The sequence below is a fragment of the Gossypium arboreum genome, chromosome 10, assembly GCF_025698485.1.
Source record: "Gossypium arboreum isolate Shixiya-1 chromosome 10, ASM2569848v2, whole genome shotgun sequence".
Lineage (NCBI taxonomy): Eukaryota > Viridiplantae > Streptophyta > Magnoliopsida > Malvales > Malvaceae > Gossypium > Gossypium arboreum.
This window is the reverse complement of record NC_069079.1, coordinates 103,194,366-103,209,634: the sequence shown is the minus strand read 5'-3', so window position 1 is coordinate 103,209,634 and position 15,269 is coordinate 103,194,366. Positions and strand designations below refer to the sequence as shown.

The window sequence follows — 15,269 nt, the reverse complement described above, 5'->3', positions numbered from 1 at the left end:
GGAAAATCAAAACCTTTGTAAGGGGGGACATTCGGATTCTTTTAGAAATAAAAGCAAACAATATTCGATTTCAAAAAAAATAGAGACTTTAGCAACATCAAAAGCAGGGAATACCCTCATATCAAAGATCGGAGAACCAAAAACAGCAAGCCTAAGGTCTATTTTCTTTTTTTCTTTTCGAATTTATTTACATATATTATCCCCATTTTTAACAAAACAACACATATATTTAATAAATAAAAAATACAAAAAAAAAGAGAGAGGGAAAAATCTACCTACGGGCGATTTCCGGCCACCGGAGCGACGGGGCCACGGCGGCGCTCGGCCTGCACCTCACCGGCTTCTGGGCCGGCAGACTGAGAGAGGGGGAGAGGATTTGGTTTTTTTTAGGAGAAGAGAGGAGAAATGAAAAAATAAAAAAATAAATGTCTTATATAGGCCGGCAAAACGGTGCGTTTTGCCCGGCCATTTTAAAACCCAGAAACGGCGCCGTTTAGGCGCGACCCGAAGACCCGACCCGTCCTACCCTGGGATCCGCGTGTTTTTGTTCTGATGGTCTAATTACGCGCGCGGTCCTTCCGCTTTTCACACGTTTTGCAATCAAGTTTTCATTTCTTTTAAATTAGCCTCAAAGTTTATCGCTTTTTGATTTGGTCCTCCTTCAAGGACGCTGCTTTAAGGACTTGGGAAAATTTCCTTTTGGCCTCTCTGTAGTCGCACGCGTATTCAAATAGGTCCCCTCTTTTATATTTCCTTTCAATTAAGCCCAAAACTCTGTTTTAGTTTGGATTTGATCCTTTTTAGATTTAATCTAATTTTTATATTATTTTTACCTTATTTTCTCTTTCGTAGCATTATTTATTATTATATTAATTGTTATTATTATTATTATTATTATATATATACATGCCTTTTATTATTATTCATATACATATATTTTAAATATTATTACCATTATTATTATTATCACTTACATGATTATTATTATTCTATTAATATATATACTTTATTGCATGTGTACGTATATACATTTCTTTATGTGTATAGTATTATTTTAATTACTTATTTACTATCATATTATATTTACTTTTTCTATTTTAACATTATTATTATTACATTTTTTCTTTTGCAATCACTTATATGCTACTATTTTAATTTAGTATATACACATATATGTATATTTTGACGCACCTATTTTGCTTATATATACCATTACTCTTATTATTATTATCATTTCATCACCTATTTATTTGCATCTTTTATAAATTATTTCAAACTTTGAATCATCCATTATTTGTATTATCATTATTATCACTAACGCATATATATATATATACTATATAATTTTATTATGTATACATTTTTATATACTACGATACGTATCCTTTAATATTATATCATTATTATTATGTATGTATTTCTTTTATATATTTCTTATTACTTCTATTATTATGTATGTACCTAAATACATATATGTATATACTTTTTATCATTATTATCATTACCATTGTCATTTCATTTTACCATTTTTACATTTGCTTATTTATTTATTCGCTATGTGTTCGATTATTTCATTTTTCCTCACGTATGTGTTTACATTTACATATTTCTAAGCTTCACTATGGTTTCATCTTTTATAATTGTTTTTTGACGCTATTACACCTAGCATTATGTTGTTATACATATTAATACCATAGCATTTATGTTTTATTATAAATCACATTTTTACTCAATATATTAAAATAATTCTTTCATAAAAGCGATTTCGGTATTAGGTAATTCGAGATAATCGTGCTCTAACTTCTGGGTTTCGATTTTTCTCATTTAACCTAAATAATGGAATATTCTTTTAAATTACGATGCGAGTCGAAAAATGCTTATTCTCAAGACGCCAAGTGTTGTGCCCTAACTTCATGGGTATGACATTCACACCTCGAAATAAGAATTTGTTTTAAATAAAGGCGATATTCGGCATTTGAGAATTGAGAAAACGTACCTAACTTCATCGGATTTCGATTTCTCTCGTTTATTCTAAATAATCGAATACTCTTTTAATAAAGTAAAATACGCAAATTTTATATAAAAGGCAAGCTCGCTTTCAAAAATTCAAGATGTCGTGTCCTAACTTACTAGATGTGACATTTCATATCTTGAGACGAGAAGGTCTTTAACACTTGAGCTTTTTTTTTTAAAAAAGAAGGATCGTATTTCAAAATTGTTTCAAGTTTTTAAATTTTCGACACTAAGACACTAATTAATCAACTAGGTACCAATTTTGGGCGTATCGAGGGTGCTAATCCTTCCTCGTGCGTAACCGACTCCCGAACTCATTTTTTTTGATTTTCGCAGACCAAAAATCATCGTTTTAGTAAATCTTAAACTTTATTAAAATGATTAATCAAAGGTGACCCGATCACACATCATCAAAAAAAATCGGTAGCGACTCCAGTTTTTTTTGTTTTCATTCTCAAAATCCAAGTCGATTCCCGTTTTCCAACAAATGGTTACGACAATAATTATGCAGAACTTCCTATGTAAATTTGCTATGGAATCTATCTGTTTGTCTTATCGTTTCAATGTTTTCAGCTTACAATCATTGAGCAGTATAAAGTTCACAATTTCTTTAGATATCAATATCACCGATAATATTATGCATCATTTGAAAAATCAAATCCATAATTTACAGTCCTATTCCTTTGCAGGAACTTGACTACCCATACCCATACCTGGCTACCCCTATTCTCTTTCTCTCATCCATGTAAACAGTTTGATGTTATTTTCAAGAAAAAAAAAATTATTCTGTTAGTCTAAGCTTGACCATAGCTTGACAAGCTCCATTGGAAGCCTATCTTTATTTTGAAGCAAATAGCTCACTGCCTAGAGCAATTTTTGATGTACCTTCACCTCTGACTGTTGTCAGTTCCATCTCTTTTTCATGGATCCTTTCTAGCTCAACCACAACCATATTCATATTCAGTCTCCATTTTCCAGGAAAACACATGCATTTTAGTGTCAGCTTGATCAAATCCCTAATGCCATCCATAGTAAAGGTTCCACCTAGTCTGTAGTCCACAAGTTCATTGGAACTCAGCCGTGATTGTACCTTCAATGAGTTGGTGAAAACAATTGAACATAATTGAGATGAATAATTCTTAAAGAGTGGGAAAAGCAAAAACAAATCAGTAGGATAGAGTTTGAAATATTCTTCATTTATTACTTAACAGATGATAAACGCTAATCTATCATTTGTAGTACTAGAAAACAGTTTCCTCAAATTCATAACTTGGAAAATTGAAAATTAATTTAAACCTTTCTCTTTAGATTCATAAGCCTTGATCTTAGCATTAGCAGAAACTTATAATGTATATAATAGTTTAGTGATTCTCCTAGTAAAACGAGGTACTAGTCTGCTTACCAATTGAATTAAGCTCTCATTGGATCTTAGGTAATCGATATGCATGGCCTCCTCCCGTCCAGTTATGAGCTCCAAAAGAAACACTCCAAAGCTGTATACATCACTCATTTCGGTGAAGCTCCCCAATGCATCCACCCTGACATCGATGCATGGGATCAAGTAAGTATAGGTGAAGGTTTTCTTTCCACAACAGTAACACAAATTGCTTAAAGAAGAAATCAATTTACTCTGGATCTTGGAAAACATTGATGCTAGAACTGTGAGATGAACCTGCTTCTTCTATCCTTTCAAGTAACATTGCTATCCCTGCATCTGCAACCTTAGCAGTGAAGTTCTCATCAACCAAGACATTGGCTGTTTTGAAGTTCTTATGCATTAATGGGGGTTGCAGGCTATGCAAATGGCATAAACCTGCAATGAAAAAACATGATTTCTTCAGCTTGAAACTAGTAATAAATTTAATATTCCTTCATTATTTTGACCCTCATATTTACCTCTAGCAGCCCCCAGAGCTATTGATAACCTCTGCTTGAACTCTAGTCTAGTTGGAGCCTCTCGTCCGGTATCTGCCAAAACCCGGATGAATGTAATGTCTTGCTTCGATGATCATGAAAAATCTATGCTGTTAATGAGTCATACCATAAAGATGATTGCAGATGCTTCCATTAGGTATACATTCATATATCAACATTTGAGATCCACTTTCTTGACAGTAGCCTAGAAGAGTAACCAAATTCCGATGTCGAATCTCTGACAGATACTTTACCTGTTCGAGACTCTAATATGTCAATTTCTATATGAATTGCCTGAGATTGGAGCCATTAGAGGCATAATTTTGAGATTCTTTATTGTACAGTCAGATGTTTCAAGTGGGAAAAAGGTAAAAGAAGCATTGACAGTCAAAATTATCTTCAGGAAGTGTCTGCAAGTAACATATTCATAAATACCAACCAACTTACATTTTTACCTGGAAAATGACTTTTTGGAGCTAATTGTTGACATAAAGAAAAAGTTAAAGCATTTCATAGAGGTGAGGGATTTCCGAGTTGTAATGTACTTGACATAGATATCTATCAGATATGAGCTATATAAGTTAGAAGAACTGGTTATACCCCTGCAATGAACTCCTCTCGAGGAGCCCCTGGATGTCTTTTGATAGCCACAACAATGCCATGAAGCCAACCTTTATAGACCGGACCGAAACTTCCAAATCCAATAAGATTACCATCTGAGAAATGCTTGGTAGCTTGGTCCAACTCTTCTAGTCTGAATTGCCTTGCTCCTTGAGGTTCAAATAAAGACTGGCTAGCTGATGAACTGGGCCCAGCTCCTTTATTCCACTCCACTGCAGTGTTGGAGCCATAGTTAGTAAAAATATCAAGCATTAAACACTATGGTTTCTGCAAGTTTGTTGCAGTGAACCCTTACTTAATGCAGAAGGATCTGAGGAGCCAGTCTCTGAACTTCTTTTTGAAAAGTTCTTACATGATTTGTAAAACCAAATGAATCCCATGATTACAATGACGAATACAAGAGCCCCCGCAGCTACAATAATTATCACTGCAATCTTTGACATCTTCCTTACTTATCATTGAATTTGTGATACTTAAGAACCATAAAATTATCAGTTGAATCTGTGATATTTAAGAACAATAGAATTGTGAAATTGAAGAGTTTCAAAATTAAGAATTCAACATTCATTACCTGCTGCAGGAACCAGAGACCAAGTGGTCCTTATGACTGAACTTCCTTTATTGATGTAGGCAATTGAGCAATGGCGATAGTACATTCGGTAGCGACAAGCATTCAGAAAGCAAATTGGATGATCTTAAGTAACAAAACTTGGGAAACTAATGTTTGGTGAGATTCAATGCTGCTGAAAATTGAATAAGAGATCATTAGACAACTCATTTGCTTTCAAAGTACCCACATTTGATTTCAATGTTAAGCAGCTCATCAAAGTGACAATGGAAAAGGCATGTCACTGAAGATCATCCTGTCCTTAACAACCCTTTCTTTTTTTTTTGCCTAAACCTTTTTGGTTTTGTGGGAGTGGAGGATGATCCACAAAAACAAATATAAAAATCTCGAAACCAGAAGTTATTGCCCTATAGACTTATTGCTGATGGGATTATTGTTGTTATATATTTGGCATTGATTCTCATAACACTCAAAACTCTGCAACTCAAACAAAAAGCTGAAACAAGAGGTTTAATCTATGGCAAGAACTTGCTGTCAACCAAAAGAGACGGTGGACATCAATGGACCCCAGAAGTAAAAATGTAAGCATATATGGGAACTGTTAATATGCAAACTGTAAATATTTTGATTTTACAGAGTGGATGTTTACAGATAAGAAAGTGACTTTATTAGACAGGTACTGGAAGACATAATTATTGAAGGGGGATGAAAAAAAAAGGTTAGTTATCACTTATATCATATCAGTGTATCAAATACAAGTCTCTTCAGTGATTTAACTATTTAAACCTTCTTTTTTGCCTCTTTTTTCTATCTGATCTGGAAAGGACAAGAGGGGGATACCTATTTTAGTAGAGAGAGATTGAAGAGTCTTCCATTGATGGGGTCATTGACAGCTGCACAAACAAGACATTGCCCCAGCGAAAAAGTATAACTGGCTCCTCAGTTTCCATGCCTGGATATTCTCTTTGATTTTTTTTTTCTTGAAATGCTGCATATTTATATTAACAGCTCTGCCAAAACCAGTTATGTTGATTATCTCCTTTTATACTTGCCTGCTTTTGTATGTATTTATTGCTTTTGCATATTGTTGAGCTGTGATCAATGGTGGGGATGCGTTTTGAGCTGTATATATATGTTTTTTTCTCTCTTATTTATTTATTTTGTTCTTTTTCATGTATTTGTTGTGTTTTGTATTGGGTTTGAAGGCCTATGGAGATTGGTTGAATGAAATTGTCTGTTTTCTGCAGGTTTTTGGTATGCTGAGTACAAATAGGCCAATGTCAGATAATAGACTGTGGACAAAGAGTTCTTTTTTGTTAGACATTGCTATAGATTTCTCACTACAAAGATATTGTTTCAATTTGTTGTCTCAGACATTGGCCTTTAGCAAGCTTTTTGATATAAGTGTATTGCCTTTATGCAATGGTTCTTATCCTATGTTACTCGGATTCTTAGTGTGAACGTCTTATCCGTTCCCAAAATGGTAACGTTCGTTCATCGTTGTCTGATATTTTTCTTACCATATGAGGGGGGACGTTACAAAAATGAAGGATCCGAGCAATATGGACCAATTTGGACCCGAATAGGTTCCTTTTAAAACTACTTCGTTAATCTGGACCCGTTATCAGGTTTTCCGTCTAAATGTCGGTTCTGGTTTAACAGAGGGAGAGATTTGCATGATGATTACATGTGAGCCATGGATTGGCAATAAGATCTGCTACAAGGGACCATTTTAGGTATGGTTCTTTAATATATAATTATATGATGAAACAAGTCAGTACCTGGTGATACAATTATATGAAACAAGTCAGTACCTGGTGATACAATTATACTTCTTGTGGTCCTTAAAATATCATGGTAAACAGTTTTAAGACTCAACTGTTCTTGGGTTGCTTTGATTCAGATTTATTTTCTTCTATAAAACAAGTCTCTGTCTGCAAATAAAAGAACAGATTGCATATGGGTAGAAGTACTGTGGAGATTACTGTACAAAGAATTGGATTATATTTTGTCATTTCTACTAAAAAATTGGCAAATTAATTCTTATACATTAGATTAAAGAATCTCTAAATCTATTGGATATCACTTTTTTTTTTTAATAATTTATTAATAACAATGCTCATACTAATTAAGTTAAGACTTAATCAGCGAATATCACATTTTAGAAGTGAATGTATGGAACAATTAAAATCTAAATATAAATTAAATAAAAATTTGTATTTGAACTCTTCAATCCTATAAATTCAAACTTTTTAGCTATGATAAAGAACACATATAATTTATCTCTTCATTTCTTTTTTTTTTTTTTTTTACAGATTGAACAAAATTTTCTCAATCCAAACAGCAAGAAAAGGAAACACCCAGTGAACAAGAAAATGACAAATGTAAAAGTAATCATGTCAGAAAAAAAGTTGTGGGGGAGTTTCAGAAATTTTCAGAAAAAAGTTAGTTAATTTGTAACCTTAAACATAAATCATTACAAACGAAAAACAAATCATGTTGGTATTAAAAAGCTTCATGTCTTATGTTTTGCAAGACTTCTTTCCCGTTCATAAATGGAAAAAAAGGAAGAAAAATATCTTCTGCTATTAAATTGAAAAGAAGAAAAAAAAACCCAACCAAAGTCGAAAATAGAAATTTGCTTCATGAATTGGGAATGGTAAATGCAACATTTTTGTCCATAATTGATCAATTATCTTAAAAAGGATAAATTGATAAAAATCAGTTCATTTTCAATAGATTTCTTATTATATAACATTAAAAATTAACAAACACAATTGTTAGTTTCTGGGCTAGTTACCGTTTGCCTTTATTTCCTACTCATCAACCATTTTTTTTTCTTCTTTTCATCCACTCAATGAGTTTTCTCTCTTTTCAGTTTGCAGATCTATTTTGTGAGTGTCTTTATTGTCTTTATAACTCGTGATGGACAGATATTGGTGCCTATCATCGTTGAAATACCACCGACCACCGATAGTTTCTTTTAAAAAGTGAGCAGCTCTTCGTTGTCTTCTTAATTTGTTTCTATTTTAAAAGTTTCAGAATAATAAATGATTTCATAACTTGATTTAGACTCGTATTGTTTTAAGTTTTATATATATTTTGTTTGTTTTTCCATTATTTAATGAGTTTACTTTTAGAAATTTTTATCTATTCTTGTAGTACACTTTTTAGTTTTGCTTATGCACATAGTCTTGCTTTTGTGAGTAATTTTAAGATTGGTTTTGTCGTTATCTCCTCTGGTTTGGTAGATGCTCGCCTATTGTTTTGGACTATCTGAGGCTGATTTTTTTATTGTATTAAGTGCTTGCAATCATTCCTAGTATGTTGTGCTTGAGTTGTGACAGAGCCAATTGTCAATGTACCATAATGTTCTATTGATGCTGAAGTTAAAGCTTTTGTTGTGTTAATAGAGCTTGCCCTTTAGCGCATACAATGAGTATTTGTTATTTCCCTCAATTGTATGGTCTCATTCCTTAATAAATTAATAAATTTTTCTTAAAAAAAAAAAAAGTTAACAAACACAATTTAATGGATAATAAAATATTGGATGAAAAAATATGTATTAAAATGAAATGTGAGATATGATGGGAGTTATAGTCCTAAAACCTTAATAAATTAAAAACCAAATATTATACTTAGATATCGAAAAATAGAAAGAAAGAGGGTTTGTTTCTATTGTTGAATGAAGACAACTGGAAGTTATATTTCAAGGTCCAAAAGTTCATAAATGTTTTGTATCATGTAAAAGGCTTTTTATGCAGCTACCATTTTAAGGTATATGCTGATATATGTTTTATGAGTTTGTGTAATTTCTTTTCATATTTAAAAATTATATTTATATTTATATTCCAACGTAAATATATATTAAATATTAAATATGCATATTTAAAAAATAAAATATGAATAAGATACTTAATACTTCTTTTATCCTCCTGTAGTCAAGGGTAAAGTCAAAAATATTTTAGAGGCCAAAATTAAATTATAATTTTCATGATAATAAAATATAATTTTATTATTTTAATAATTTATATTTTTATAAATTTTAAAAGATCAAATCAAATTTTTATTATTTATAAAATAATTAAAATATAATTTTACTTTTATTAATTTAAAATTTTAAAAATATAAATAAAAAATTCATTTTAGAAAATATGGAAAGGATGGAAACCCCAAACTAGCCCTCTACCTTTAGGCTATTGAAATGATATTATATATATATATTGAATTGTCTGCATAAAAATCAAGGGGACTGAGATTTGGCTTTAAAGGGTGTAGCTTTCAATCCACCTAAGCTTGAAATGCATCTTACCCCGTCCCTTTTTTTTTATTTAAATATTTGATTGCTGCGATTCACATCATTTATTCTCAAACATACATATTTTACCGAACAAAAATTCTGTTTTATTTAATAAATAGTTGTTTTATAATTAATTAAAATTTCGAAATTTTATTTTAAAATTTTACTTTTATTTATTTATTTATTTTGTATGAAGTAATAAAATAATTACGACACTGTTATTAATTTTTTAAAATTTTACAAACTTGATATTCCCCGTGCTTGGATGCCTCCCACATCTAAACACCTTGTGGTATAAAGAGTGTATTGCCACAATGCAATCAAGGACAACTGTCACATGAGTTCTTATTTTATTAATGTTTCCAATTTTCCAAGCTTATCAACCTTGAAGATGGTCACAACACGGTACATGCATGCTATACTCTAATCCAGGTCTAAATTGGAAATTATTAAGGAGGTTACCACTATACGAGGAACCTAGTCTAAGTTCTCATTCTTTTATAAATACCCTTTTTTGTGAAATTGAGAAGAACATGATGGGGATAGATTCGTATAAACAATAAAAAAGAATAGAGAAAATTGGTCAAACAAATTTATGTGAAAAAACTCCTCCAATCAAGAGGATAAAAAATCATGGGCAAATGAGACTTCTCTAATGAGAAAATAATCAAAGAGTACATGATTGGAGAAATTCAAAACAAACCCTAACCTTGAAAGCAAAGATCTCTGGCTAAACCACAAAATTCCCTTAAAGCTCTCTCAAAACTCTCTCTTAATCTTCTCTCAAAATATGATGTTATGAATATGTTTATTCTTGGGTTACTAATGCCCTTTTTATAGGCTAATATTAGAGTTCTAATCATACTAAAATATCTCTAGTATAATTAGAATTTAACTGGGAAAAGTAGCCCTATGAGAGTTTAATTACGTGGCTGCTTTAAGTTAGAATTCGTCACATCATCACGATATCCCAAGCTCCTAGTCGCGACGTCGTCTCTACTTTGCTCTGTTTTGAACGTTTTCGCGATGTTGCATGATTCCTTGTTGCGACGCCACCCCTAGTTTGACTCTAGTTTAACCAAAAAATGTAAGACACACACCACAAATCTCCCCCTTGACTTGTATTTTAACATGCCTCATTTGCCAAGCCCCGTCATGGGCCTAACTCGATCTTTGCAAGATACTAACCAAGTCCAAACTGTGCTTGAACTTGGAAACTAGAAGACTCTTTTTCAAAACGGTCATACTTTTTTTGCTCATATGAACAAGTCGCATATGCGACAACTAAGTTGACTCCAATTCCGTAATAAACAAGGAAATTGTTGCTACACTAATATTGTTGAACCTACAAAATATATAGACTACCGATTTTCTGAACTTTCATCAAAACAAGATCTCCACGAGATACCTTAATATTGCTTGACTTGATGGTGATTATACAATTGTCTAACTTACCCAGGGAAATGAGGTTTTTCTCTAAATCAAGCACATGCCTGACACCTGACAGTGTCTTGATAATTCCATCGTGCATCTTGATCTGAACTATAATGCCCCAAAAATTAGAGTTTTGATGTTAAGTTGTGTCTATGGATATGTGTCTGATTTTGTGGTTGTGTTTTTTGTTTACTTACTTGTGATCTGAGGTTCGAGTTGCGTTAATTTTGGAATTTTTAAATTTTTTATCGGAACCTTAGCCTAGGTTCCTTCCTTAAGTTTAATTTTGAGCCTTTTGTGTTAAGAATGAGCCTGTTGGTTCACTGGTTAAGCATCTACCTATTCTTTGGTCCCGAGTTCGAATCTTCGCATAAGCGAAGTGGGAATATGTTTTTGTTATTTTGCGGGATTAGTTAGTTGACTTTTGAAATAATCTTTTTTATTTTTTTATGTGAATGTAACTTTGCCCTTCTCTCATTATTTTCTTTGTTTTTCTTTTATTTTTCTTCTTCTCAATTTCTTCGTTCAATTCTCAAATTTCGCCTGTCAAATTTTTTTGCTGTAGTTGTAAGAGTTTCGTTTTTGTTGTTCTTCCACTAGAAGTCAATTTGTTAAGTTTCGGTGTTAAATTCTACTAACATTTGTTGTCATTTATTTTTTGTCAACGTTGGTTTCCTGAGTACACTGCTCGATTTCTTTGTCTAAATGTTCAATTGATGTTCGTTAGAAGAAGGTTTCGAGGAAAACTGTTCCCCAAACGCCTTAGGTTCTTGAATTTGCTGTATCGAGAGAAGGTAATGGTTGTTTTAATTTGGGGTTTGTGTTGAGATTTTGACTAGTTTGGTTGATTGTTTAATTGGTCTTGTAAGTTCGATTAAGTTGTGTAACTAAACCATTGTTCACAGTTTTTTAAGGTTTTGGTGCGTCTTTGTTGCTTCTACATTCAATCTTCATCAGGTGGGTACCGAAAACCCTCTATTTTTGCATTTTTTCTTTGCTAGAATCGAGACTAATGATTGCACATGGATGGCCACACGGGCATGTATGCTGGTTGTGTGAGCCACACGTCTACGTGGGAGGCCGTGTGGCAGGTTCTGTACCTCCCTCACTTCAAATTTGTGGACATAAGGGCAAACAACACAAGCGTGGGAGAGGCCATGTGTGGGAAATGAGATATAAGGGTCACACAGATGAGACACACGAGCATGTGTCTAGGTCATGTAACTCACTGAGTTCATATTAGAGTCACACGGGTGAGACACACGGGCGTCTGTCCAAGCCGTGTAACTCACCAGGTTCATATTAGAGTCACATGGGTGAGACACACGGGCATGTGTCCAGGCCGTAACTTACTGAGTTCATATTAGAGTCACACAGGTGAGATATAGATGCGTGTGTCTAGGCTGTGTGACTCACTGAGTTTATATTTGAGACAAACGGGTAAGGCACACGGTGTGTGCCAGGCCGTGTGGACGTGTGCCTGAATTTTGAATCCCTGTCAGTATGGTAATTCACGTGCAAGGCAGGGTAAGCCATCGTATGAATTGAACTGAGTTGTATGATCATGAATGTTATTTGATCCTGGACATTGCAATGAGATAGATATTACTGATATGGGCATTTTCTTATATTAAAATTTGCAATCATTTTTGCAACTGTGTTATATATATGTGACTGATAACTGTTTCGAAATTGCATGTGAGAAGGTTATGAAGTTAAGTAAGTGTTCTGTATTAAATCGATGGTCAAACCACCTACATATTATATTAATCTAGCAGTGAGATTGTAAACACTGCAACATGTCATATCGACACTATGAGGTGTGTAGGTGTAACACCCTTTACCCGTATTCAACGCTGAAACAGGGTACTAGGCATTACCGGACTTAAACACAAGCAAACATACATTTCCTAGTCGTAAATTTTTGTCCAAATTAAAATTTTTTTGCATTTAATCATAAAGTCCCTAATACAAGCCTACGAGGCCCAAAACATGTTTTGGAAATGGTTCGGGACTAAACCGAGATCTTTAGAAAATTTTGCAACACTTAGAATTTTTTTCACTAAACAGGGTTCACACGCACGTGTGGTTATAGGGCACGCCCGTGTGGGTATGGGGCACGCCATGTGGTCACACACGCCCGTGTCCTTAACCTGTGTAACTCACTATTTGTCACCCAAGAACAAATTGAAGACATACGGCCAGGTCACACGCCCATGTGCTAGGCCGTGTGGTCGATTTAAAATTTATGATTTTTCATTAAATAGGTGCAGACTTCACACGCCCAGGACACACGCTCGTGCCTGAGGCCGTGTCATCCACACGGCTGAGACACACGCCCGTGTCTCCCCCCGTATGCTCAATTTTGAGCATTCTGTTTCTCAAAATTAAGGTGCAGGGGACACACGGCCTAAACACATGCCCGTGGGGCAAATCGTGTGTCACACATGGCCTAGACACATGCATGTGTGCCTACCTGTATGGACAAAAATAAGGCTATTTACCAAGCCATTTTGCCACCCTTTGTTGCACACACCTACACAATACAACATAGCACCAATCCAAACATCTACATACAACCAAATCAGCCACAACCAAGACATCAACACATCATTCATATGCTACCATCTGTCATGCACAAACATTATATACTTATCAACTCAATCAAGTAAATTCCCATATCCATGAAAAACATCATCATATAAATTGATTATACCAATAGTAGCCAATTTCAAATGGCCTTATACAAAATGAGCTTTCAGCCAATATAAGCCAACATATTTGGCTAAGTCAATTATGAGACATAACAAAATAACCAAGTCCCCTATATATGCCATAACTCAAAATGTTGAAATCATTGGTACCAAAATAATTGTTGATAGTGTGAGTGGATCTCCGACGATCTCCGATCCCCGAGCTAGCTTGGTGACACTATAAGATGAGGGAAAGGAAGGAGAGTAAGCTATATAGCTTAGTAAGTTCCTATTTAAATAATAAACATCATAAACACACATTTAACATACAATTAACTTAATAAAAATTGGCATGAATATTATTAATATCTTATAATCATAACTTACTCAATCACAACCTTACCAAGGGTTCATTACATATCGAGCTCATTACGTATGAGTTTTACGTACATACCTATACCAACTCGTAATATAACCATAGTCTTTCAAAACTTTGACATTCCCGTTGAACACTCGAAATATTAACGGATACTCAAAAATCTTACACATAAATGCCATATATGTAGCCGAAGCTACCTAATATCTCATTATACATAGGGGCTCGTTTTCAAGCTATTCACAGGCCTGCTCACACAAGCTGTCAGTTAGGACATAGCTACACAGTGCTGCTCACACAAGCTGTTAGTTATCCGCAACTCATGCCAGACTACCCAACCATTGGTAGAACGTATGAGACCAGCACTCGGATCATATAAACATATGGGTTCCTAGTGACATGTCACTTGTATCTTATTCTATTCCTAAGGCTCAACTGGGAATTCTCACTTGTCGAAATTTTGTCGAATACGTTCAAAGAGTCAATCACAATTCATATAATATTAAAACATTTAAAACATAAATATAACAATGCATTGTTTGCATACGAACTTACCTCGATACAAAAATTAGTAGAATTTGACCTAATCGTCAAACACTTTGTTTTTACCCTGATATAGGTCCGAACCTCATTTTTCTTGATCTATAATGAAAAATTTAACTCATTTAATATTCACATTGTTCAATTCAGTCTAAAAGTCATATTATGGAAAAATTACATTTTTGCCCCTAACTTTTCAACTTTTTACACTTTAGTCCCTAGGCTCGTAAATTGAAAGCTATTTAATTTCTTCAAAACCCAAGTCTAGCTGAACCATTTTCATACTCATACCAGCCCACATTTTTCATTTAATGACATTTTTACGACTCATTTTTGTAACTTTTACAAATAGGTCCTTTTTGACATTTCCACCAAGAATCACCTAGCAAAAGTTGTTTATCTTACATCTAACATACATTTTCTACCATTAGGTATCAATATACACAATTATATATCATGGGTAAAAATTTGGACTTAGATTATTTCTTAAATTAGTGGTAGAAATAGATAGATCGGGTTACAACGACTTTGAAAATGTAAAGAGCATTAAAAACGGGGCAAGAACAGACTTACAATCGAGCTTGGAAGATGAAAAAACCCTAGCTATGTATTTCTTAGGGATATTCGGCCAAAGGAGAAGAAGATGGACAAGATTTTGGCTTGATTTTTGCTTCATTTAATTACTAAATGACCAAATTGCCCTTTTCTTAAAACACTAAAATTTCTCTTCGTGTCCATTTTTGTCCACTAATTTAACAAATGATCTAATTACCATCTAGGGACCTCTAATTTAAAATCTCATAGCATATG

At 33.5% G+C, this 15,269-nt stretch overlaps 1 protein-coding gene across 1 annotated transcript; it reads right to left on the bottom strand.

Moving 5' to 3' along the window:
- Positions 1-2,618: 2,618 nt before the first annotated feature.
- On the bottom strand, positions 2,619-6,150 carry LOC108488546 (probable serine/threonine-protein kinase PBL2). Its single transcript, XM_053020622.1, has 8 exons — positions 5,957-6,150; positions 4,844-5,291; positions 4,528-4,760; positions 4,055-4,181; positions 3,910-3,981; positions 3,643-3,826; positions 3,416-3,551; positions 2,619-3,103 (listed from the first exon to the last, which is right to left on the bottom strand). The coding sequence occupies exons 2-8, from the start codon at positions 4,989-4,991 to the stop codon at positions 2,852-2,854; spliced, it is 1,152 nt and encodes a 383-aa protein (XP_052876582.1). The 5' UTR covers positions 4,992-5,291; positions 5,957-6,150; the 3' UTR covers positions 2,619-2,851.
- Positions 6,151-15,269: the final 9,119 nt, after the last annotated feature.